Source organism: Cucurbita pepo, chromosome 1, assembly GCF_057944985.1.
Source record: "Cucurbita pepo subsp. pepo isolate OVF chromosome 1, ASM5794498v1, whole genome shotgun sequence".
Classification (NCBI taxonomy): domain Eukaryota; kingdom Viridiplantae; phylum Streptophyta; class Magnoliopsida; order Cucurbitales; family Cucurbitaceae; genus Cucurbita; species Cucurbita pepo.
In genome coordinates this window covers 57,970-79,824 of record NC_141798.1, presented here as the reverse complement: position 1 = coordinate 79,824, position 21,855 = coordinate 57,970, and the positions used below count along the sequence as shown (strand labels likewise).

Below are 21,855 nucleotides of genomic sequence, written 5' to 3'. Positions count from 1 at the left end.
GTCATTTTCCAATATTAATTAATAGGGGCAGCGATATCTTGAATATATTCAATAAGTTAATTAGATTAGTTATCACAGCAACTCAACTAAATACTTCCCCCACGTTAGGAATAGCCATGCATTATCATTTAACTCCTACGACCCTTTCCCCTCTTGTTGTTCTTTGACTTCCCTTTCCCTTTCCCTTTCCCTTTCCCATTCCCATTCCCGTTCCCGTTCCCGTTCCCATTCCCGTTCCCTTTCCCGTTCCCTTTCCCTTTCCCCTTCTTATCCAAAACAGCCTCAGCTTTTCCTCCTTCACAATCTTGATCATCAATCGACCTCTGATCCACTTCCACTTCAGGATCATCATGTAGTAGTAGTAGTAGTAGTTTACTCAAGATAGGCTCCAACTCCATCCTCCTCGAATAGACTCTCTTTGATATCGATACCACTTGAGATACATTTTCCTTGGGATCGCTGGCATCAAATTCGTTTGGCAACAGAATGTTAGCATTACGATAGAAGAAGCAAGAAGATTATGAACAGAATGTAAAACAGTTTGATACCTCATGCTTAAAGCAGTAGATAGTAAATTTAATTCCATAACCAACCCATCCACTACTTCAAAACGAATCTCCTCATCCGCTTTGCTTCTTGCGGCACTTAAATGCTTAACCCATCTCTCCACATCCATCTGCAACAATAAGCCACGCAAAAGGGATATGTTGTTTTCAATTACATGCTTCATCTGATGTCAAAAACAACGACATGAGCGTTAATGTTACCTTGATTTGCAAGGCGTTTGACAGATTGCTCTTCCCCTCCATTTCATTCTCCAACATTCTCAATGCTTCAAACATTTCCCAAAAACCGACAGACATGGGTGAATATCCATCATTTTCACTATTATTAGATTTCATCCTCTTGTTTTCATCCAAAGCCAAGCTAGAAGAGGATGGAATAGCCATGCATCCCACTTTCGATGCTACCATTTTGCTGGTTGTTATACCTGTTGAGGATTATTGGGATTGGGAGTGTCCCACATTGGTTAATTTAGTGGAAGATCATGGGTTTATAAGTGAGGAATACTATCTCCATTGGTATGAGGCCTTTTGGGGAAGCCCAAAGCAAAGCCATGAGAGCTTATGCTCAAAGTGGACAATATCATACCATTGTGGAGAGTCGTGATTCCTAACATGGTATCAGAGCCATGCCCTAAACTTAACCATGCCAATAAAATCCTCAAATATCGAACAAAGAATGGCGAGCCTCGAAGGTGTAGTCAAAAGTGACTAAAGTGTCGAACAAATGGTGTACTTTGTTCGAGGGCTCCAGAGAAAGGAGTCGAGCCTCAATTAAGGGGAGGCTATTCGAGAGCTCCATAAGCCTCAGGGGAGGCTTATAGTGTGCTTTGTTCGAGGGGAGGATTGTTGAGGATTATTGGGATTGGGAGTGTCCCACATTGGTTAATTTAGTGGAAGATCATGGGTTTATAAGTGAGGAATACTATCTCCATTGGTATGAGGCCTTTTGGGGAAGCCCAAAGCAAAGCCATGAGAGCTTATGCTCAAAGTGGACAATATCATACCATTGTGGAGAGTCGTGATTCCTAACAAATGTTGAACACAACTCACTGTGGGAAACACTCGCACTCTTTATTAACACTGATCGAGAAGAGAATACAGGACACTCTGTAGAATACTTCTGCTTTTTATTGTTTTTGGATTTCTTGGATGAATAACCTAGGTAGGGTGGAGAGGTATTTATACTAAGAGTAAACAATCTATATTTAACCAATCTAAATCTAGACCTAACCGATTTTAACCTAGACCTAACAAATTTGAATCTTTCTCCTAAAATATCTAGATCTCTTTCTCCTAAAATCTCTACTAAAATAAATATACTGGGCTCGTACAATAATTGGGCTTGACTCTATTGGGCTAGTACAATTATTGGGCTTGACTCTATTAGGCTAGTGATGATATTTCAACACTCCCCCTCAGCACTAGTCCTCATTCGCTGCACCATGTTGAGTTGACAGTGAAAGCTCTCATGTTTGCCAGTATTCAGCCCTTTTGTAAACAAGTCTGCCACTTGGTCATCTGTCTTGATTTGCTGCATCTCGATTTCTTCCTTTAGGACCTTCTCTCTAATGAAATGGTAGTGCACCTCCACATGCTTTGTTCTAGCATGAAACACCGGATTTTCTGCTAGGTGAATCGCAGATTGGTTGTCGCAATGAAGTGGTATTGGATACTCAATTTTCTGGTGCCAATCTTCCATCAAAAGTTTTAACCATGTATTTTCCTGAGCTGCTCTATACTCTGCTTCTGTAGTTGATAATGATACTGCTGGTTGTCTCTTGCTACACCAAGAAATTGTTCCTGAACCAAACTTGAATACATACCAAGTGGTTGGCCTCCAAGTATCATGGTCTCCTGCATAGTCAGCATCACTGTATCCAGCGTGCTTCCAGTCTTCGCTTCTTTTGTATAAACGATCGTAATTGATTGTACCTTTGACATATCTCAAGGTTCGTCGAGACGCATCCAAATGAGCCTTCTTCAGATTTTGCATATATTGATCAATGACTCCAACTTCATTTTCAAATTTCTTCGGTTGGATCATGTAGAACTCTCTGTTTAACTCTCCATGCAAGAAAGCATTATTCATATCCATCTGCCATAATTTCCAATCTTTATTTACCGTAAGTACTGGAGGAACTTGTACGATAATGATCTTTGCCAATGGACTGAACGTTTCATCATAGTCTAGTCCATGTTCTTTAGAGAACCTTGAATCTATAGTCTGAGCTTTGTATCTCACGATTGATCCATTCGGGGTACACATTATTTCGTAAGCCCACTTGCAAGAGATGAGTTTGGTATCTCTTGGTCTTGGCACTAACTCCCAAGTCTGATTTTGTTCCAGAGCTATAGTTTCTTCCTCCATTGCTTTCTGCCAAGCTGAGTTTTGTGATGCTTCTTCATATGTCTCCGGCACATTAACTTCGTCTTCTACTGCGTTGGCATACTCTGGATATGCCTTTAGGATTATTTCTGAATGTCTGAGTTGTTGAGGTGTCATTTTATTTTCACTAGGCTCGCTTGGTTGAGTCACTTCTTGCTCACCAACACTAGTGTCACTTGAACCTTCAGGCACATCAGCACTTGAGCAAATGTGTACAATTTGCTCCCCCGTCTTTTGTGGAAGAATCTCTTCAGTTTGCTCCTCTGTGTTCTGTAAAAGAATTTCTTCAGTTTGCTCCCCCGTGTTCTGTAGAAGAATTTCTTCAATTTGCTCAAGGCCTGGTAATACTTCCTTCTCTGAGGGCCACCCCTCTTCTATTGCACCGCTTTGATCGTCAATCATGTGGTTTAAGCATCCTGAATCAATGATCCAGTCATCCTCGTAATCGATATGCTCTTCCATCATTGCCATGAGTGCTTGCTCGTCTTCTACTATTGGACATAGTACCTCTGCATCCCATTCATCCTCTTCCTTTTTGGAGATTGCCACATTGCTTTCAACAGACTTTTTCTTGGACCAACAATCTCTAGACATGTGGCCCTTTTTCCCGCAATTATAGCAAATACCTCCAAATCTCTTTCCTTGCAAACTCTTGTTGTCGTTCTTCTGAGCTCTCTCAGGTTGTGCAATCCCTTGGTGGCTTCTTCTTTTGTCACCATTGTATCCATGTTTGGTAGACGGCCTATTATTGCTCCGACTTTCACTCGTGTAGAGTGCTTCTTCTTCACCCTTCAATGTGAAGTCTCCCATTTGTTTAGCCATGGCTTCTTGGCTGGCTAACAAATTTTCGAACTCTACAAGTGTTGGTTGAGTGGACCATCCTTGTACAGCAGTAATGAAGCTTCGATATTCCGGTCGTAATCCGTGGATTATAATCCTCTTCATTCGAGATTCTACAATGGCGGACTTTGGGTCTAGTTCAGTAATCTCCCGACAGATTGATTTGACCTTGTGGAAGTACTGAGCAATTGTCATATCACGTTGTGTAATTGACAACAACTCATTCTCCAGAAGTTGTAGCCTCGTATCGTTCTTCTTTGAGAACAACATCACGAACGTATCCCATGCTTCTTTCGGTGTCTTGTCATCCCAAATATGTTCTAACATCTCTTCTCCGATGGTGGTCTTCAAGGCAAACATTGCTTTGCCTGCTTTGATTCTCCATTTGCGCAAGGCGCCGTTAGAATCCTCCTCTGGCGGCGTAGTTTCACACCCGCCAACGATCTCCCAAAGATCCTGTCCTTGTAAATAGGACATCATGCATGTTGCCCACGTGTTGTAGTTGTTGTTGTTGAGTTTCTTAATTCCTCCAACGATTTGGAAATCACTCATCGTGTTGGCCATACCTCAGTAATACCAAACAAGTTCTTTTGACACAAGACTTGCAGAGTCACAGACTTCTCACGACACAAAAGAAACTCACTCACCACTAATCTCAAGAAATCGTTTCTGATGTGGAAGATCAGGCAGAGCTGCAACCACAGAGCATACTAAGGATTCCAAGAGATCAGGTAACCTATACTAACCTCGCTCTGATACCAAATGTTGAACACAACTCACTGTGGGAAACACTCGCACTCTTTATTAACACTGATCGAGAAGAGAATACAGGACACTCTGTAGAATACTTCTGCTTTTTATTGTTTTTGGATTTCTTGGATGAATAACCTAGGTAGGGTGGAGAGGTATTTATACTAAGAGTAAACAATCTATATTTAACCAATCTAAATCTAGACCTAACCGATTTTAACCTAGACCTAACAAATTTGAATCTTTCTCCTAAAATATCTAGATCTCTTTCTCCTAAAATCTCTACTAAAATAAATATACTGGGCTCGTACAATAATTGGGCTTGACTCTATTGGGCTAGTACAATTATTGGGCTTGACTCTATTAGGCTAGTGATGATATTTCAACAATACCAACATCTTGCCCTTTGGGAGCTTCGACTCGAGGTTGCGAACTTTCAACTTCCTTTGGGAATAAAGCCTTCAGTACATCATCCATACAACGACTGACATTCAAGTTGACAGTAGTTGCATCTCTACAAGTGAGTTGTTGGAAATTTCCATCCAAACTCACAATAACCATTGGGTTTCCAATTCCCTTGAAGAATCCGGCAATCATATTTAAGTTATCAGTTGGTACATAAAAACTTTTGTTTCCCTTAAGCACGTTGCAAAATTCCGTGGGTAAATGCTCAGTGATGTAGTTGCGACCAAGCAGATTGCGGAGTACATCGAAGCAAATGCCAAAGTTCAGATGAAGCAAACATGTGACAACCACCAACCTCCTTACCAGTATCGGATAGCAGTTCAAGTTTGTATGTGTCTTCCTCAACCACTCCATTGTTGCTCTCCTGTCGAAAAGAAGTTCCTGATGAATTTGAGCCAAAAACAAAAGCGTCGGTTGAAAAGAATGTTGTGTTTGAGCTCCCAGCATGGAAATTATATCGGAATTTCCTTCATGGAAGATGAGCCATTCAAGAAAAGAGGAGTTTGTAGTGATAAGGTATCCCCCTTTCATGAATGATACCATAATCAGAAGCCTTTCGACCAGGTACATGAAACAGAAAGGCGAAATATAATCCCGCATGTGGACCCAGTTCGTATTGTACGTGTCCCTCAGAGCTTCATGAAACCTCCACACAAGAGATATCTCTTTTGCGGGGTTCCTCCTTGCTTCATTCTCTGCGCTCCTACTGTTGCAAAGCTCTTGAATGAATGCACTCCAAGGAGGATTCTCCTTTGACCATTCTGCTATTTGTTCACACAACTTCTTATCGAGTTTGCCAGATCCAAGAATAAGCATTGCAACGCTTCCAACTCGGCCATAAGTTAGTTGATTCTGTAAGCTAACCTTCTCGGCCACAATTTCATTCATCATATTACGATAAACCCCAGTAACTCGTAGAGATATCACACTCTCCTTCAAAGAAACTACACAATCTGGTGGAAATAAATGAGTTTGGATTTCCGATATTGCCAACTTACAGAATCTCTCTAACTGCTGTTTATCATGGTATCTATGTTCCAAATATGGGCTATCTAGAAGGAGTTTTGCAACCTCAAACATGTGAGTGAGAAGCCTACACCGGCTGAACGTCAAGAAACCGATACGGTTGGAGAAATTATAAAGGTGATCTAGATTTTCTAAAACCTCGAGTCCAGAAGAAAACAGTTCTAAGCTCCAATAGTTCCTGGCAGATAATGAAAATTGGGTAACATCAATGGACACCAATTTACCGTTCCTATGAACGAACCTTTCATCAACTTTTTTGGCCCAATCAGCATCAGAGTTGAGCAATACGTGTCTGTTGTTCAGTCTCCAAACTCCAAAGAAATTTAAACAGAACTCGCCATAAGGGTCCGCATCGTTCACACCAACACACCTAAGACTCTCGAGAACATTCAAAATTCTATCCTTCCAGCAATGCCAAAAGTAAACCAAAGTTTCAACGGACACCTGATTCTTTGAAACCATTTCTTCTGAATGCTTGGTCAGATCAGAAACCAATTCACCTTCCCAAGTGTATTTTGATGTTTTCAAATGCAAATGGGCATCCACAATCTTTCTAACACATATCATTTCTCCACGAACACTGTCGTGGTTCCTAGAAGCAGTTAGATATCCTGTCAGAGCTTCCACGTTTCCATTTTCATCAGACAAAATATCAGCCTCTATACAAATGCAGTCGTATAATTCTTTAGAGTCATTTTCCGCTAACAACCTGGCCTTTCTCAAAAGATCCTTCTTTCCTTCAAAATCCTTCAAGGGCCAACCTTTGCTTCCTGGTGACCAAAGAGAGTTGGCGAGGACGTAGCGTACAAGAAGCGTGGATGCCTCACTAAAATTTCCTGCCTTGCCATGAAGATCAGCCACATGAACCAGATCAGCTTTTGACTCTGCAATCTTTACAGCTTCCAAAAAGTTTCCCAGTTCTTCTTCCAACACAAGAAGCTCATCGAGGCAATTCAAGGACTTCAAGAAGTTACGCATCAAATCTACGGATCGAAAACTTTTAACAGACTTTATCATGGATCTACTGTCCCCGCAGTTGTGAAAATGAAGAGCACATTTTTGTATGAATTCTTGTTCAAGGTCCTCTATTTCCTTACTTCTGGATGCATGGTGTTCGAGTCCGGCATCTTGTTTCCAGGATAAAATGTATTGCAAACCAACGTCAAACAATTTCCCTTTAGAGCAAGTATTCAAGCACGCAGAGAAACAATTTGCCCTGGCAAATAAATCAGCAGCACGGTTGTAGCACTTTGCTAGAAGAAAACACTCTCCTGCCCTCTCTAGCTGCCCACATTTCTCCTCAAAAATTGCCCCTGCAGGAATCACGTTTTCACAACGTTCTAATTACTACTTATATCCCTAAAACAATCATTACGAAAACATAGGGGGAAAGGGAAAGGACATCATCAAAGATTGAATTCTAAAACCAAATATTCTGACCAACATCTCCAGCAAGGAGAAAAAAAGCAATAAACACTCTGCTTTGCTCTTATTACAGGAATAGTTGAAACTTGGAAGGAGATCAAACAAACAGGTTTAAACCCAATACAGGAAACAAAGAAAACAAGGAATTGCACGTACCTCCCCTTTCAAACTCTCCTATATCGAAAAAGCATTGGGCAGCGGTATCAGCCTTCCCAATTGCTTCAAATATTTCTGCTGCTTCTCTTAGGATTGCCTTTGATTCCACAGGCTTTGCATTGTGGATCTGTTCTGCAAAAGCTCTAAGACCAGAGGCCTTGGATCTTCTTTCCCAATAAACATCTTCAGCCTTCTCAAAACACATTGTTGCCATTTTGTAGTTGCCCTCATGATATAGCTGTGTAAGAGATGGAAGAATTAGACTTTGGGCAAGGATAAAATCTATATACATCCTTCACAACCTCCTGCAAAGAAAACTAGCATGTTTCTGATAGAAAATGGAATAAAAAGAAGAGAATCAATACTAAGAAATTCGAAAAACAGTAACCACCAACAAAATCTGAGTCAAAGAACTAGAATTGGATGACATCCTAACCTTGAGCCCTTGTGATCTCCAGTCCTCCTTACTGCATGAGGCTAGCATGGATTGAGCAAGGGAATCATTCAACTGTTGAACTTGCACCACACACTTTATCTTCCAATACTCAAACAGAGGTTCAGAATGCTGTTTTGTATCCTCACAAAACCAGAGTCTCTGCCTTGTGCGAGTCACCGCAACGTACAATTGCTTCAGCTCAGAGCACAAAATGTTATGTTTTGACATACTAAATTGTGGGATGGAGTGAGGCAGGCTGGAGTCAAGCATGTCCAGTTCCTCCATATATTTGTAAATAACCCTCCACTTATTTTTCAAAGGCGAGGAACCGAAAAAATTGTATAATAGCACATCCTACAGATACATGTAGGAAACTAGAATAGTGAGGGCGCTACAACTTTTTAGGTATGTTAGAAGAAACCTCATCTGATCATCTAATAGTAAAACATAAAAGAAGTTTTTTACCTGAAACTCAAGCCCTTTGCACTCCACTATAGTAAGAACAAGTGCCTTCTTTCCAACAATGTTCAAGATCTCTTTCTGGGCAGATTCATCCCGTACCAATATTACCTGCTCAGCTCCAAACCCTTCCATACTACTGCTGCCAACACTACTTCTATTTCCAAATATCAATTTTATTGCATTTTCATTGTTTCCACATTCAAGCAGCACTGGGGATTCTCCAGCAATGAGGCTCGTCTCGGGTTTCAAAATGTCAAGGGATTGTGGGAAAAAATGATAGAGAAGATCAATTACGCTCTGCGATAGATTTAGAACTCCGGAATGGGTTCGGAAATTTTGACTTAGACAAAAAATCTCCGAGATGCATCCTTTATCTTTTCTTTCACAACCTCCACTAATTATGTTGGGTTGCACAAACTTTTTGTAAAACAAAGACCTTATATCCTGGAACCTAAAATCAATCCCCCTAGCAATGGTCTGAGCTGTGTCACCTGAAAACACAAACCCCTCTTCAACATTTCTGCACACATAACTGAAAAGAGCAATTTGAGTCATGCTCAAATCCTGCACTTCATCAATGTAAATAAAATCCATTTTGTCACCCTCATATCCTTGACTTCTAAGGCGACGATGCAAATCCATAACAAAGTCACCCAAATCGAACTCTCTGTTATTCATCTTCATTTTTTCGTAACTTTGGAAGATATCATAAATGATCTCTCTCTCCACCCTACTTAAGCTGGATGTTCGGCCCTCAGACAGTAGAACATAAGCTTGTTTACTTAGTTTACCATCACCTGCATCAATGGCTCGAGGATCACCTTTTATATGTGAAATAATCTCAGTGAACACTCTATAACAGTCTAGCCTTTTCGTTAGTTGTGCATTGAAATGGGGCCAATAAGAAGAACTAAAACGATCATAGTTAACTTCGTTCTTCCGGATAAAAGATTGCAAGGCAACAGACCTTGAACCGCGAGTTTGAGCATATAACAGATGTCTTGCATCACAAAATCTCTCAAAATACGGATCGCGCAAAGTTCCATCAAGCATCATCAAGAACTTGTAGAAAGTTGTCACAAGAGGATATGAGTTGGTTGGAATATTGGTTAAGGAATCTGGGACATCCATGAATTCAGTTTCTAAGTCATCCATATTTTCCATATTAAAATCAGCCTTTCGCTTAGAATCCCCACCACAGGCATAGCTGTAAATAAAGGAGTAAATTGCATTAAATTCAATAAAGCATAGTCAAGACCAAACATAAATTATAGTTTATAAATCAAATTAAATATTGAAAAGGTGGGGACCTTTTCAAGTGAGATACATGCTGCCTAACAGCATAACAAAGTTTTGGACTAACTGTGAGGAAAAACTGCCGCAAAACAGCTTCATTTTTCTGTATTGTACTCGTTGAAATCTCACTTTTTGTAGTAACATCACCTTCGACGCCATATGATCCTGCTGCCAAATAATGCAACTTCTCCTTCTGATATAACTTCATGGTCAATACAGTAGTTTTCCCAGTTCCAGAGCGTCCAAGTATGAAACTGCTCCTGGGATAAAGAATAATCCCTAGTTCTTCCTCTGTCACTTCAAATGGGAGATCCAACTCAACGTCATCTCTATCAGAAAGCAAATGACTTAGCACACCAGATGTTAAGGAGTAAAATTTCATCAGTAACAAACTATCTTTGACTTTCGAATTCTCAACATAACTTCTCCCACCGTAATCAACGCCTCGTAAGTCATCCCTATTAGAATTGTCAGTATTGCTCTTGTACCGTACAAGCTCTGATAAGAATGCCCAAGTCTTGGGAACTTCCAAAAAACCCCTTAACAATAAAGGAAAATTCAAAACGATAAGAGACCATTTGGAAGTAAAGCAAAAGATTTAAATCAGAATATATAAAATCTTTTTCCTAATCACCACCACACACTCACTCATCATAGCATATCTCTTCACAAAGATTGATGTATTCATCAGTGTAGGAGCGGAATAAGTTGCCAAGATGTTTGACCAATTTTGAAATATCCTCCAACGGCAGCACATCCCAAATCCTTAAAACTTGCATGTACGCTGCCTCTTTCATTATATCAATGGCACAGATAACATAGAGGCATTCGACCTTGATTTTCTTCAAAATCCTCGTTGAACTTCCACATACCAGATTTAAGTCCCTCCTTTTGGGCCTCCATCCACCGGAAAGTTTGAGTAGAAGATTCAATATCTTCTTCTTCATCTCCATGGTTGACGATTTCTTGAATGATTTCAAAAATCTATCACTGAATAGAACCTATGCATGTCAAACGAAGAAATTAAGAGATCGCTAGTGGAGCAAACAAAAATAAATAAAATGATGAGAAACTATGAGAGTCTTGAACCTTCCATCTAGCATTTCTGAAAAGAATACTGTCTCCTTTCAATAAATCATCAAGTTGATTGAATTCTTCCTTGATATCCAATATAGCTTTGGCCAAGTTCTCGTCATCGTCAGCATTAAAGAAACAACCACGATTCTTAGCATCACGAACCAAATGAGCCCAAGAAGACTCGCTATTCGACAATGTTTTATCATTCCCTAATATCCATAGACAATATCTGATGTATACCAATAGGCAGTAAGTCTTCACCCAATATATGATGAAGCAAATATAGAATTACAAAGAAGAAGGGTAAGCAACAGTACCTAGCTCTTGTAAGAGCTACATTTGTCCTCTGATCACATGATAAGAATCCAAGTGAAGAACCTGTATTTGATCTAACAGTAGATATAATGATTATATCCTCTTCCCCACCTTGAAAGCCATCAACAGTTTTCACCTTCACACTAAACCCATCAAGGTTATCGTATCTGTGTCCAATTTTCTCTTTAATAGTGGTTACTTGAGCAGAATATGGTGATATAACACCAATGCTTAGATTCCCTTCTGAGTTTTTCCACTCTACAAAAAGAGTGATAAAAACAAAAATACAACGCTGTATAATCTTCTGTATTCATAAGATAAAAAACTAAAAGAAAAGTTAAAAATTCCAGTCATGCTCTTCAAAAGCCAGTCAAAACAGAAGCTTTCAATACTGCTGTTCTATAGTCCCACAAACAGTCTCCCTAGTACACATTTTCACATACTAATCTTTTTCTGATCTTTCTATAGTTTTTTTCCCTAAATGTTGCTTCTCAACTACCTATCAAACAAAGAAATTTTCTGTTAGAGATTCATTCAACGTCTCTGTTGATTTCACAGGATTGCACATGTTTTTCAATGACAATTCACTAACATTATCACAACAAAGAGGAATTATAACAACAATGTAGCATGAAACAATTTGATGAAAACGAAACTTGGAAAGCCCGATCGTACTTGAGACAAAACTCAATTGAAAAGAAAAAAAGAAATACGTGATAAAAGTTGCAGGAGAGTGAAGTAGACAAACCTTTATACAATCTTTGCACTATTTTCGAAGCAACAGCCACCTCGAGCATATTCTTTCGACTATGTCCAATATCATCTTTCTCCTCTCTTCCATAACCTATGTTTATGAAAGAATATGGCCCAAACATGGATTTAAAAAGATAGTTCTTCTGATAGTTTAAACTCGTAACATTTGGACCATCTAAAATCTGACTAAAATAGAATTTTGAATTAGGGAATAAACTAATAGATGGATGCATTCTGTACTGCACATTCAGAAGGTGTCTTGGGTGGCCCAAAGAGCTGAACCTCTCGAATAAACTTCTTCCAAAGCCAGCATCATCAGCAAGCTTTAAAAGAAAGGAGTAAAAAGGTCAGAACTCAAGTATCTAAAACAGTAATTGTTGAGAAATAAAATATTGTACCTTGCTTTCAACCATTGCTGGTAATTGGCACTCGTCGCCTATGAGTATAACATGCTTGATATACGGAAGTCGTAATGCAATCAACGACTCGCACTCTTTTAGTTGTGCTGCTTCATCAATTACTAATACTTTGAAAGGGTCTATCGACATAGAATGTAACCTATACGAACTTGAAGCGGTGGAAAAGACCAAAGTCGCATTCTGAAAGAAAAAATGCTCAATTGACAGTCTGTCTGTGACTTTTGGAAGCTTGAGTGCAGTTAAGGAGCAATGAAGAGATTTTAAAATAGAAAGGCAGTCACTTCTTGTCATGTTGAACAAGCACGCAAAATCTGTACATGTATGAAGAGCTTCACCATCAGTGGGACATGAAAAAACATCCTCAAGTGCTTCAGAATCAAGGGATTCTCGAGACAGTAAATCTTCAAAACAATCTAGTTTTTTAACAAGAGAAGTCACATCCTTAAAATCATGCTCCGAAAGGCATTTCCTAGGTAAATGGGTAATGAAGAATGCAAGACAAGCTCGGAGTCGAGAACCAAGAAACACGACTCTCTCTCTCGCAAATTCAAGAAGAGATTTGCCAACCACCTTATCATCTTTAGCTTCCCTTACACAGCCCTTCTCATCAGTTTCTTTATCATCGACATCATCTTGTTTTACTTCATTTTCCAAAAACATATTGTACTGAGAAACACAATCTTCAAGAAAATCAGTCATGGATGCAAAGCAATGCCTCCAACCAGTGAGGAACTCCACAAGTTTCCCAACTCGAAAATCTAAAAAGATTTCCTCAACGTTTGAATCAACTTTGAGCCTCTCATTATTTCCAAATAAAAGAATATCTCCCAAAGAATATAATGAACAATCGGGTCCATATTCTAGTTCATGCAGCTCCTTGACCAAATTAAGGACTCTTGAGGCCACTTCCACAATGGCAACATTTGTTGGAGCTACTATGATAGTTCTGCATCTATTCTGCATTAAATTTAAGAGCAATACACTGACCGTTTTCGTCTTTCCAGTCCCAGGTGGCCCCCATATAAGGTCAACAGAAGATTCCTGCACAAGACTCACTTTGTTAAGGCATGACAAAACCGCTCTCACTTGAGAGTCATTCAAGGACGATAGAAAACCGGCATTCAATTTTCGATCCAAAAGCCTGGACATGTCGTGATTTTCATTATCCTGTTGTGCAAAAAAGGGAAAAAAAAAAAAAGTTCTTTACTTTTGAAGAAACACAAGAGTAAAAGCATTAGCAATATATAGAATCATATCATAGCAGAAAATTTAGTATCTTCTAAAAAATAAAAGAAAAATAGATCAACAATATTTTGGTGTTCATGTTAGAAAAAAGAAAAAAGAAGGATCTTAAAATGCTAAAACAACTCAAAGTAAATTTTGAGATGATACCATTTCTGTCTCTCTGGCTTGGCGCAAATTCCACCACCTATTGTTTAGTTGTAGTTGAACAAAATTTTATGTGAATTGAAATAGTTTATTGTAATCTTCTCATAACATGGCCAACCCTTTTTACAATTTTACCCCAATTTTGATGAAAGAATACTTTCATTTCTTACAGTAAAACAAATAAACCGCTAACTCAAACATTTGACTTTTTTGTGTAAGAACAAAGTTGACTCACCAACTGAGAGGGGCATAGAATTTTCAAGATGATCTTCGACTTGACATTCATCTGTAATGCATTCCATATTCTTGTTATTGGAAGTATGTTGAACAAATATACCACAAACATCGATTTGTCGATCATTTCCAAGTTATTTACAGATACTTTCACTTTAAAAGAAGTGGAGTTGAGATCATCCTCGCTCTCATCATAATTGGAGATTTTATGAACAACACCTAAACTCCAAGATTTCCCCATTCTTTCGAAATCCGTAGCAACTTCAGGTTTGATATCTGCCAAAATAATTACATCGCCAGGTAAAACTTTGTAAGACTCCTTGCCGATACGGTTAAATCTTTTCTTCCATCCATTAACTTTGCAGTCATATGATGCGGTATTATGCGGCCTACATTCTTCAAAACTAATCACTTCAGCAAACGGCGCAGCTGATATAGCATCGATGCCCATACAAGAACAGAGATGAGCTCTTGTCTCCTCCAGTAAAGGGTACAGAAATGATCCAAAATAGCTCTCCACATTGTCAAAAGACTGTGGAATCTTTTCAATCTACCAAAAAACAAAGGATAAAAATCAAGTGAAGACTTTATCCAAAATAAAACCATATTTATGATATAGTCATGTGGAAAGAATCATTTAATCCGATAAAAAAAAAAAAAAAAAAAAAATGGGAAGCACAACAAGCAGCAAACTTAATCAGATTGAAGAGCAACTACTTCGGAATAAGTTATTTAGAGAAACAACAAATGACCTTATCTTGGAACAAGTTCTCATTGAAAATATCTTCAAGTGACCAAGAAAACACAATATCATCCATGCTCCTTCCTCGGTGATCTGCAGAAACCAAGATGTTACTAAAACAAAACCCATTTCAAAAAGGAACTAAAACAACCGACACCCTAATAAAATATCATTTCTTAAAGTGAAAGAAAGAAAGAAGGAAGAAGAAGAGTAAAAGAAATGGGCATGAAAAGGGGAAAAAGTGAGAAAAAGAAGAGAAGTGTACGTGAAAACAATCTGAATACGTACACACTTAGTGGTTATTGTTGGGGTGTTGGTGAATATGTATGTAGTGAGGAGCTTGGCTTGCAGCTTCGGAAACTCCATTCTTGGGACCATTTGTCTGATTTTCCCACTGACGACAACCGAACCCACACTGACTGTCGTAGAACCATAATTTTATTTGTACGGTCAACGGTTTCTTCGCCATGAAGAATTTTTATGATAGGACCATATCCTTTTCTATAACATACACTTTTTTCTTTTTTAATGTTCAATAAAATTTCATATATTCAATATTTTGTTTCTTTTCTAGACAACAAAATGCAATTTTTTTATTAAGAAAAGTAAAAAAAAAAAAAAAAAAAAAAAAAAAAATTGTTTTAATTTAAAATGTTTAAAATCAAGAAAAAAAAAATGTGTTTGAACAATTGTAAATGCATGTTATTAATAAGAAGATGAAAGGTTTTGTGGTGTTGGGAGAATAGTAAAAACAAAGAAATAAATATTGATAAATGCTTTTATTCAATCTGGAAGCGAGTAAAGAAGATGGAAGGTTTTGTTGTGTTGGGAGATCAATAAAAATAAATAGATATTAGAGAGAGAGGAGGGGAAAGGTTGGAGGTGTAATTAAATAAATAAACAAATCACATTCCGAGAATGAAACTATTTTAATGACTAGAAAATGAAACTATTTTAAAGTATTTTGTTTTACTGTATCATATTCATTAAATTTAAACCAATTTTTTACTCTAATACTTTAAATGGCTCGAATACAATTTCCTCACCAATGTGTACATGGCTACAATTTTTTTTTCTTCCATATTACTCTTAGTACAGTTCTGCAGATCTTTTTAATAAGAGACTAAAATGAGAAAAAGAAGCTTTTGTAAAGTCTCAATCACAATTGCTTGAAAAGAAAGGAAAAAAAAGGCAATGGTTTCCTATGGAGACTGAGGGAACTGTATTTGATAGTAAAACAGAGTCTTAATCTCAACCTCAACCACAGATCACCATATTCATTCAGCAGAATCAACTTGGGATACCTCGAAATATCACAGGCATAAGGCTGAGAGTACTTGATAGGCATCTGCCAAATCCCACCATATTCGTAAGTCCGCAACTTTTTGCATTCCCTTTTTCTTTATCAGAATCCCTCAGGTAGCCATAGAATTGAGCATTTAATCCAATACATGGCTTGCATTGAGCTTGAATGCAACCTTAATTGGGTTCTATAAATTAGATGTCTCAACCAAACTCATAGAATGTGACAATAATGTTTCATCGTATTATCGCATCTTCAATTCGTGGACTCCAATAGCTCACTTATCACATCCATCATTCAAAACTTAAATATAAAAGATCAGAAAGACTTCACGGGGGCAAAAAGATAAAAAGGGCAACTTAATAAACAATGAGAAACCAGATGATGTTTTCTTCTCCACCTAACAAAAATGGTTCCAAGAAACTGTCTAACTTCGCACATTTTCCTTAGTTCTGAAATTTAACTCCTCACTCGCTTCTTCTTGATTCTAACCTTTTTCTAGGAATAACTCAAATGGGGCAAGGGGGAACGTCGAGGGTCGTTCCAGCTTGAATTTGACCCCAGCCAATAAGACGCCAGTGCTTCTCAACTCGACGACTTAGAGCAATCTTCTCCCCCTTGCTGGTGCAAACAGGAGAGGTAAGCTGCAACTTTGCTAAATCATTCTTAACTGCAAGTACTCTAGCTCCTGTAGACATGGATCCTATGTTCAACATTAGAATCTCTCCCTTAGCCAATTTTGATACTTTTCCCTGCCTTTCTGATCCTTTCGTCCTGACACCTAGGAGCCGCCGCAGAAGGAAAAAGTTCACCTACAAAGACAAGGAGGACAAATCTCAAAACAGGAAATTTTTAAGGACAATTGCCCTCCAGCTCTTTGAGACCAATTCGTTCACAAATTCTCATTACAATGTCCAAACCAGCGAATCAGAGCAACAGAGGAACTTCGAGAAACTGAGAATGAAATTTATTCTTACCGAAAACTGAGTTTTTATAGCGTAAAATGAAATAATACAAATATACACAACTAAATTAGCTATACAAAAAAAGAGCTCTAACCCTAGATAATAAGACCCAACAAATAATTAAAAAAATGATGGGAGGCCATTGCCTAAAGAGAAGCATTACACAGGATCAAACCTCTTGTCGAAGTTCTGTCAAAACCTCTATAAAATTCTACACAGAACTGTAAGAAGGCAGCGTGCCATAAGATTTAGCCCTTATAATCAAAAGGTGAAAAAAAAAACAACAGTCCAGAAGAAGCTGAGGGCTCTAAAGAATCTTAGAAGTAGTCCTGGGTTGGACCTAAAGGTATTTCATCCATGAAATAATAAAACATTCAAATTTTAAGAGCTTTACCTCTAGCTCAACAAAAACATCAGGAAGTGATCCGACTTCTCCAAGAACCTGACCAACCAATCTGTCAGCACGAGTCAAAGTGGGATCCATGGTTGTGCCAACTCCAATAAGACCTCCAGGGACTGCAAATTGCAGCTCATTTTGCTCAGCATACAAAGAAACAATCCTCGAGTATATTGGGGTGCACTTGATGTTACCACTTTCATCCTTAACCACAATCCCCGGACGAACTTCAATAAATTGATTCACCTTTAAAACACCCTGGAAAGAACATATTTTCAAATTTGTTAGCCATGTATAATGCACCACCAAAACTGTGGACAAATTTTCCAAAGGTAAAATGGGTTAAGAAAATGTTAAGTGATGACATGAATTCCTTACAAAAACATTATTCAAAACAGGTTCAACTGCAAAATTCAGGGAGGTCAAAACATCCAACCACCAAACTAAAACTTAGAGAATTTTTGTTTTACTACTTTTTACATTTTTGATCGAACTAGTATCCTAATAACTCAAACCAATCCGAAACTTGTATAAAGTTCACAACTGCACGTAACTCTACCTATTTAACAATATCACCTACATGAAAAGTCAAAACCCTCTTTTCAACCATAAGCATTAGGATGCTGCCTTAAGTACTTCATAGCATCTGAAAGCTGCTTCAGGTACTCCATAGCATCACAATTTAAACAAAACCTGACGATAATTTTTTTCAGAAAAAAGTAACAAGTATACCCGTAATATGCTACCACCAGCCACACCACCTTTGATCTCGTCAACTTCAAATCCAGGTTTGTTAACATCAAAAGATCGAATCACAATCATATTAGGCGGAGAGACAAAATTCCTTTCAGGAATTGGAATCTTTTTCACTATATACTCGCAAACGACATCAATATTGTACTTCAGCTGAGCAGAAATTGGTACTACTGGTGCACCATCGGCAACAGTTCCCTATCAAAGATAAACTGAACACAGTGAAAATCGTTTCATATGAAAATATCAACATCTTGAGACAATAGAGTAAAAAAAAATCTAACTTGAATAAATTTTTGAATTGCTTCATGTTGATTGATTGCTACATTTTCTTGAATAAGATCAACTTTATTCTGGAGGATTATAATATGTTGAAGGCGCATAATTTCAACAGCAGCAAGGTGCTCAGAGGTTTGAGGTTGAGGGCAGCTTTCATTTGCTGCTATCAGAAGTAATGCTCCATCCATAATGGCTGCTCCATTAAGCATGGTAGCCATAAGAATATCGTGACCCTAGAGACAAAAAAAAAAAAAAAAAACCGTGTTATGGTAGTAGTGCAGAAATAAGCTTTGGCTACATGCATGATACTAACCCACCAAACAATAAAATCAAAGAGTAAAAAATCATGAAACTCATAAGAAAATATAACTTATCTCATTCCTATTTATAAAGTATCCGAGGATTACTTTACTAACTTTCTTTGTCTCCTGTCATGCTTTATACAATTTCTTAGCTACACATATACAACAATTCAAAGCCTTACCGGGCAGTCAACAAAGGATACGTGTCGCAATAGTTTCATCCTGCAATTTTCAAACCCAGGTACATCACATACAGGACTGTCTTCCTTTCCACTTCCATACGCCCTACCAAAAGCATGTTGAGTATGTTAATCAAATACTGGAAGTTAATTGACCTTTTAAGTACAAGTACATGTTGTGTATGCAGGCAATATATAAAAATAGAAGAAACACTCACTTGTAGCACATTGGACGAGGGCACTTGTCATCTTCACATTTGTATATCTTTGCATTAGCATATCCCAGCTTAATGGTAATGTTACGCTCCAACTCATTCTTAAAACGTACTGTCTGCAGATTGACATTTCATGAATAAATCCATCAAGAATGAACAAGTTACCATGATTTTCTAGGGAAATTGTACTCTTATCAATTAAAACTTCTACTGGAAAATCACTTTAAATCTGTGTTTCTGGCTGTAAGCTAAATCCAGCATAGAATAAAGAATCCATGCAAATAATACATGTTATTGAAGCCATTGTGAATATAGACATAAACTACTAACAACAATTTTTTCTTCACCAATCATTAAGAAGCAGAAAGAGATAAAGTAGAAGGCAAAACAAAGTTTCTGTGTCTACAGATAATTCAAGCTACATCTATGGAACTTAAAATTCAACCAACAATCACGCTAAAGGAGGAAGACAGAATAATTCTATAAAGAACTTCAACCAAGAGTAACCATCAGTAATGGAATAAATAATCACCTGGACTCCTGAAATTGCTTTTACAACAGTAGATTTCCCATGTGCCACATGACCAATAGTACCTGGAAAAGATTAATTTAGTAATGGATAGTTAGCTTTAATAGTAAGATAAGATCCACAAGACTAATTTTCTAGTATACAGTGTAATGAGGGGGAATAATGCGCAATAGAAAAATCATAAAGAAGAGAGAAGTTACCAATATTAATGGTAGCTTGACGAGATATAACTTCTGGTGATAGTGGATGGAGCTTTGTCACATCCAATTTCTTTAAGTCCTGTTCCATCAAACCCTTCCGTGACATCTTGGCTGAATGTCCGTGTCCAAACAAGTTACGGATGTCTTAGTTGGTTCTTTGTGAAGTTAAGACAAGAGAGAAACCAGTCTGCCTCCAATCCCAAAAAGAGAAAAAAACGTAATTATCAGGATGCCACCAAGAAGCTAACAAAATAAACAAACACAATAGTCTAGACTCTAAACAGAGAGCATCTACTGAAAAAAGTACTAGCCCCACATCAGAATGCAAATCAGTGGAACAAATTGCATACTTGAAAACTCAAACTAATAAAACACCAAGGAAAATATATTGAATCATAATAATAAGCTACTTCACATTAAAAAATCACAAACGATTTTGGGTCCAAAATTGTTTATATAAAATCAAACATGTATGCAGCATTAAGAAAATGACACTGAATAATAATTCACAAACTTCAAATAATTTGTGCACTAAAAAAACAAAACAAAAAAAAAAAAAAAAAGATCTTTGGAACTTTAGATTAAAGATATAGGAACGCAGCCAAAAACTACCGAAAATGATCGGTGGAAAGAACTTGCGCCTGCGAACTGAGAGATTCTGAAGACTGAGCAAAAACCCGACGTAGCGCTTGGAAGGAAGGGGCAGGCAAAGGTGATACCGTCGAGAGAAACTGGCTATTAGGTTTTTTTTTTTTTTTTTTTTTTTTTTGCATTGAAATTGGCTGTCAAGTTAGGGATATTATTTCTCTTTTTTTTTTTCTCTCTCTCTCTCTCTATAGAATGGTTTGCTTCCGTGGGTCGTATTGGGTCGAATTTGCGAATACTTAAAGACCCAACACTTCAAAATGTAGATTATTTTGGACCAAAAACCCTTCCCTATGCTATAAACTCAAACCAAACCAACCCCTAAAAATTCGATCAAAATGGAGTTGGATTGGTTCGGTCTCATATGTTTGAACTTAACAACATGATTCACCCACCAAAAATCATTTCAGCTAAAAGTTGAAGATATCAAGTACCTAGTTGCAATTTCTTAAAATTAAAAAAAAAAATGATAAATAGGATTCATCAATGGAGTACAATAGAAGTTCGAATACACACGATCCATACATCAAAATTAAGCCAAAACTTCTATAAAGAAAAGATGCAGGAAGCAACTGTTGTTCATCGGAGCTGCTGATGCTTAAACTGAAATATCTTGCGTTGAGGGAGAGAGAGATTACCGGCGGCGGCGAGTTGTGAATACGAGAGAGAGAGAGGGATCACCGGCGTGCAGTAGAGAGATAGAGAGACAACAGACAGCTTACATAGGCTAGGGCTTGGCTTCAAGAAATGGGCAGCATAAGAGGGGCGTGAGTGGGTTAAAATTTGTCTGCTTCATCTTTTTTGGTCATATTGTGGGTAGAGTTTTTAATTATTTAAAATCAATTCGATGCTTTTTATCATAAGAAATGGAATGATATTTTTATGTAAAAATAATTTTCTTACCAAAAAAAAAAAAAAAAAAAAAAAAAAAAATCATATTTTGAAATTTTTCCTTAGTTTTTTTTTTTTTTTTTTTTTTTTTTTTTATAATTTTGTTAGTGTTATGGTATTTTAATTAAGGTTTAGATTTCTTGGATAAGATCTAATACAATTTGAAGCCCTAAACAAATAAATTAAAATTAGGAATAAGTTTTTTTTGAATTTTTCAAAGGTACCTATTTGAAAATTGATAAAACTGAAAATGGACAAATAATGGCCGGTGAAAAAATCTTTTGGGATGTATTTTTTTTATTTAATATTTTCGCTATGATTCATTTGAATTTGCCAAAGATACTCTATTTTTTTCTACCCATCTGCTTCCAATGATTCATTTGAAATTTCTAATTAATCTTTTTTAGTGTTAGGATCTTTAATTTACAACCTAAATTAAAATTATAGAGAAATCTTTTTG

At 37.5% G+C, this 21,855-nt stretch overlaps 2 protein-coding genes across 4 annotated transcripts; both read right to left on the bottom strand.

Annotated features, from left to right (window-relative positions):
* Window positions 1–34: 34 nt before the first annotated feature.
* On the bottom strand, window positions 35–15,044 carry LOC111781335 (uncharacterized). Of its 3 annotated transcripts, none has more exons than XM_087126202.1 (16): window positions 15,026–15,044; window positions 14,748–14,830; window positions 13,997–14,545; window positions 12,352–13,539; window positions 11,949–12,276; window positions 11,203–11,458; window positions 10,898–11,114; window positions 10,457–10,809; window positions 9,823–10,347; window positions 8,516–9,719; window positions 8,051–8,404; window positions 7,615–7,852; window positions 4,935–7,346; window positions 768–991; window positions 549–676; window positions 35–459 (listed from the first exon to the last, which is right to left on the bottom strand). In XM_087126202.1, the coding sequence occupies exons 2-16, from the start codon at window positions 14,811–14,813 to the stop codon at window positions 129–131; spliced, it is 8,373 nt and encodes a 2,790-aa protein (XP_086982328.1). In that variant the 5' UTR covers window positions 14,814–14,830; window positions 15,026–15,044; the 3' UTR covers window positions 35–128. The 3 variants fall into 3 exon arrangements, with proteins under 3 accessions (XP_086982328.1, XP_086982326.1, XP_086982333.1); XM_087126200.1 differs by lacking the exon at window positions 15,026–15,044 and adding an exon at window positions 15,003–15,018; XM_087126207.1 differs by lacking the exon at window positions 15,026–15,044 and having other exon boundaries at window positions 12,352–13,413; window positions 14,748–14,941.
* A 1,330-nt stretch (window positions 15,045–16,374) lies between these two features.
* LOC111802583 (eukaryotic translation initiation factor 2 subunit gamma-like) lies at window positions 16,375–21,305 on the bottom strand. Its single transcript, XM_023687019.2, has 9 exons — window positions 21,143–21,305; window positions 19,860–20,046; window positions 19,663–19,724; window positions 19,134–19,246; window positions 18,919–19,021; window positions 18,440–18,667; window positions 18,135–18,353; window positions 17,400–17,660; window positions 16,375–16,852 (listed from the first exon to the last, which is right to left on the bottom strand). Exons 2-9 carry the CDS (start codon window positions 19,963–19,965, stop codon window positions 16,550–16,552), a joined length of 1,395 nt encoding a protein of 464 aa, XP_023542787.1. The 5' UTR covers window positions 19,966–20,046; window positions 21,143–21,305; the 3' UTR covers window positions 16,375–16,549.
* Between the last annotated feature and the right edge of the window lie 550 nt (window positions 21,306–21,855).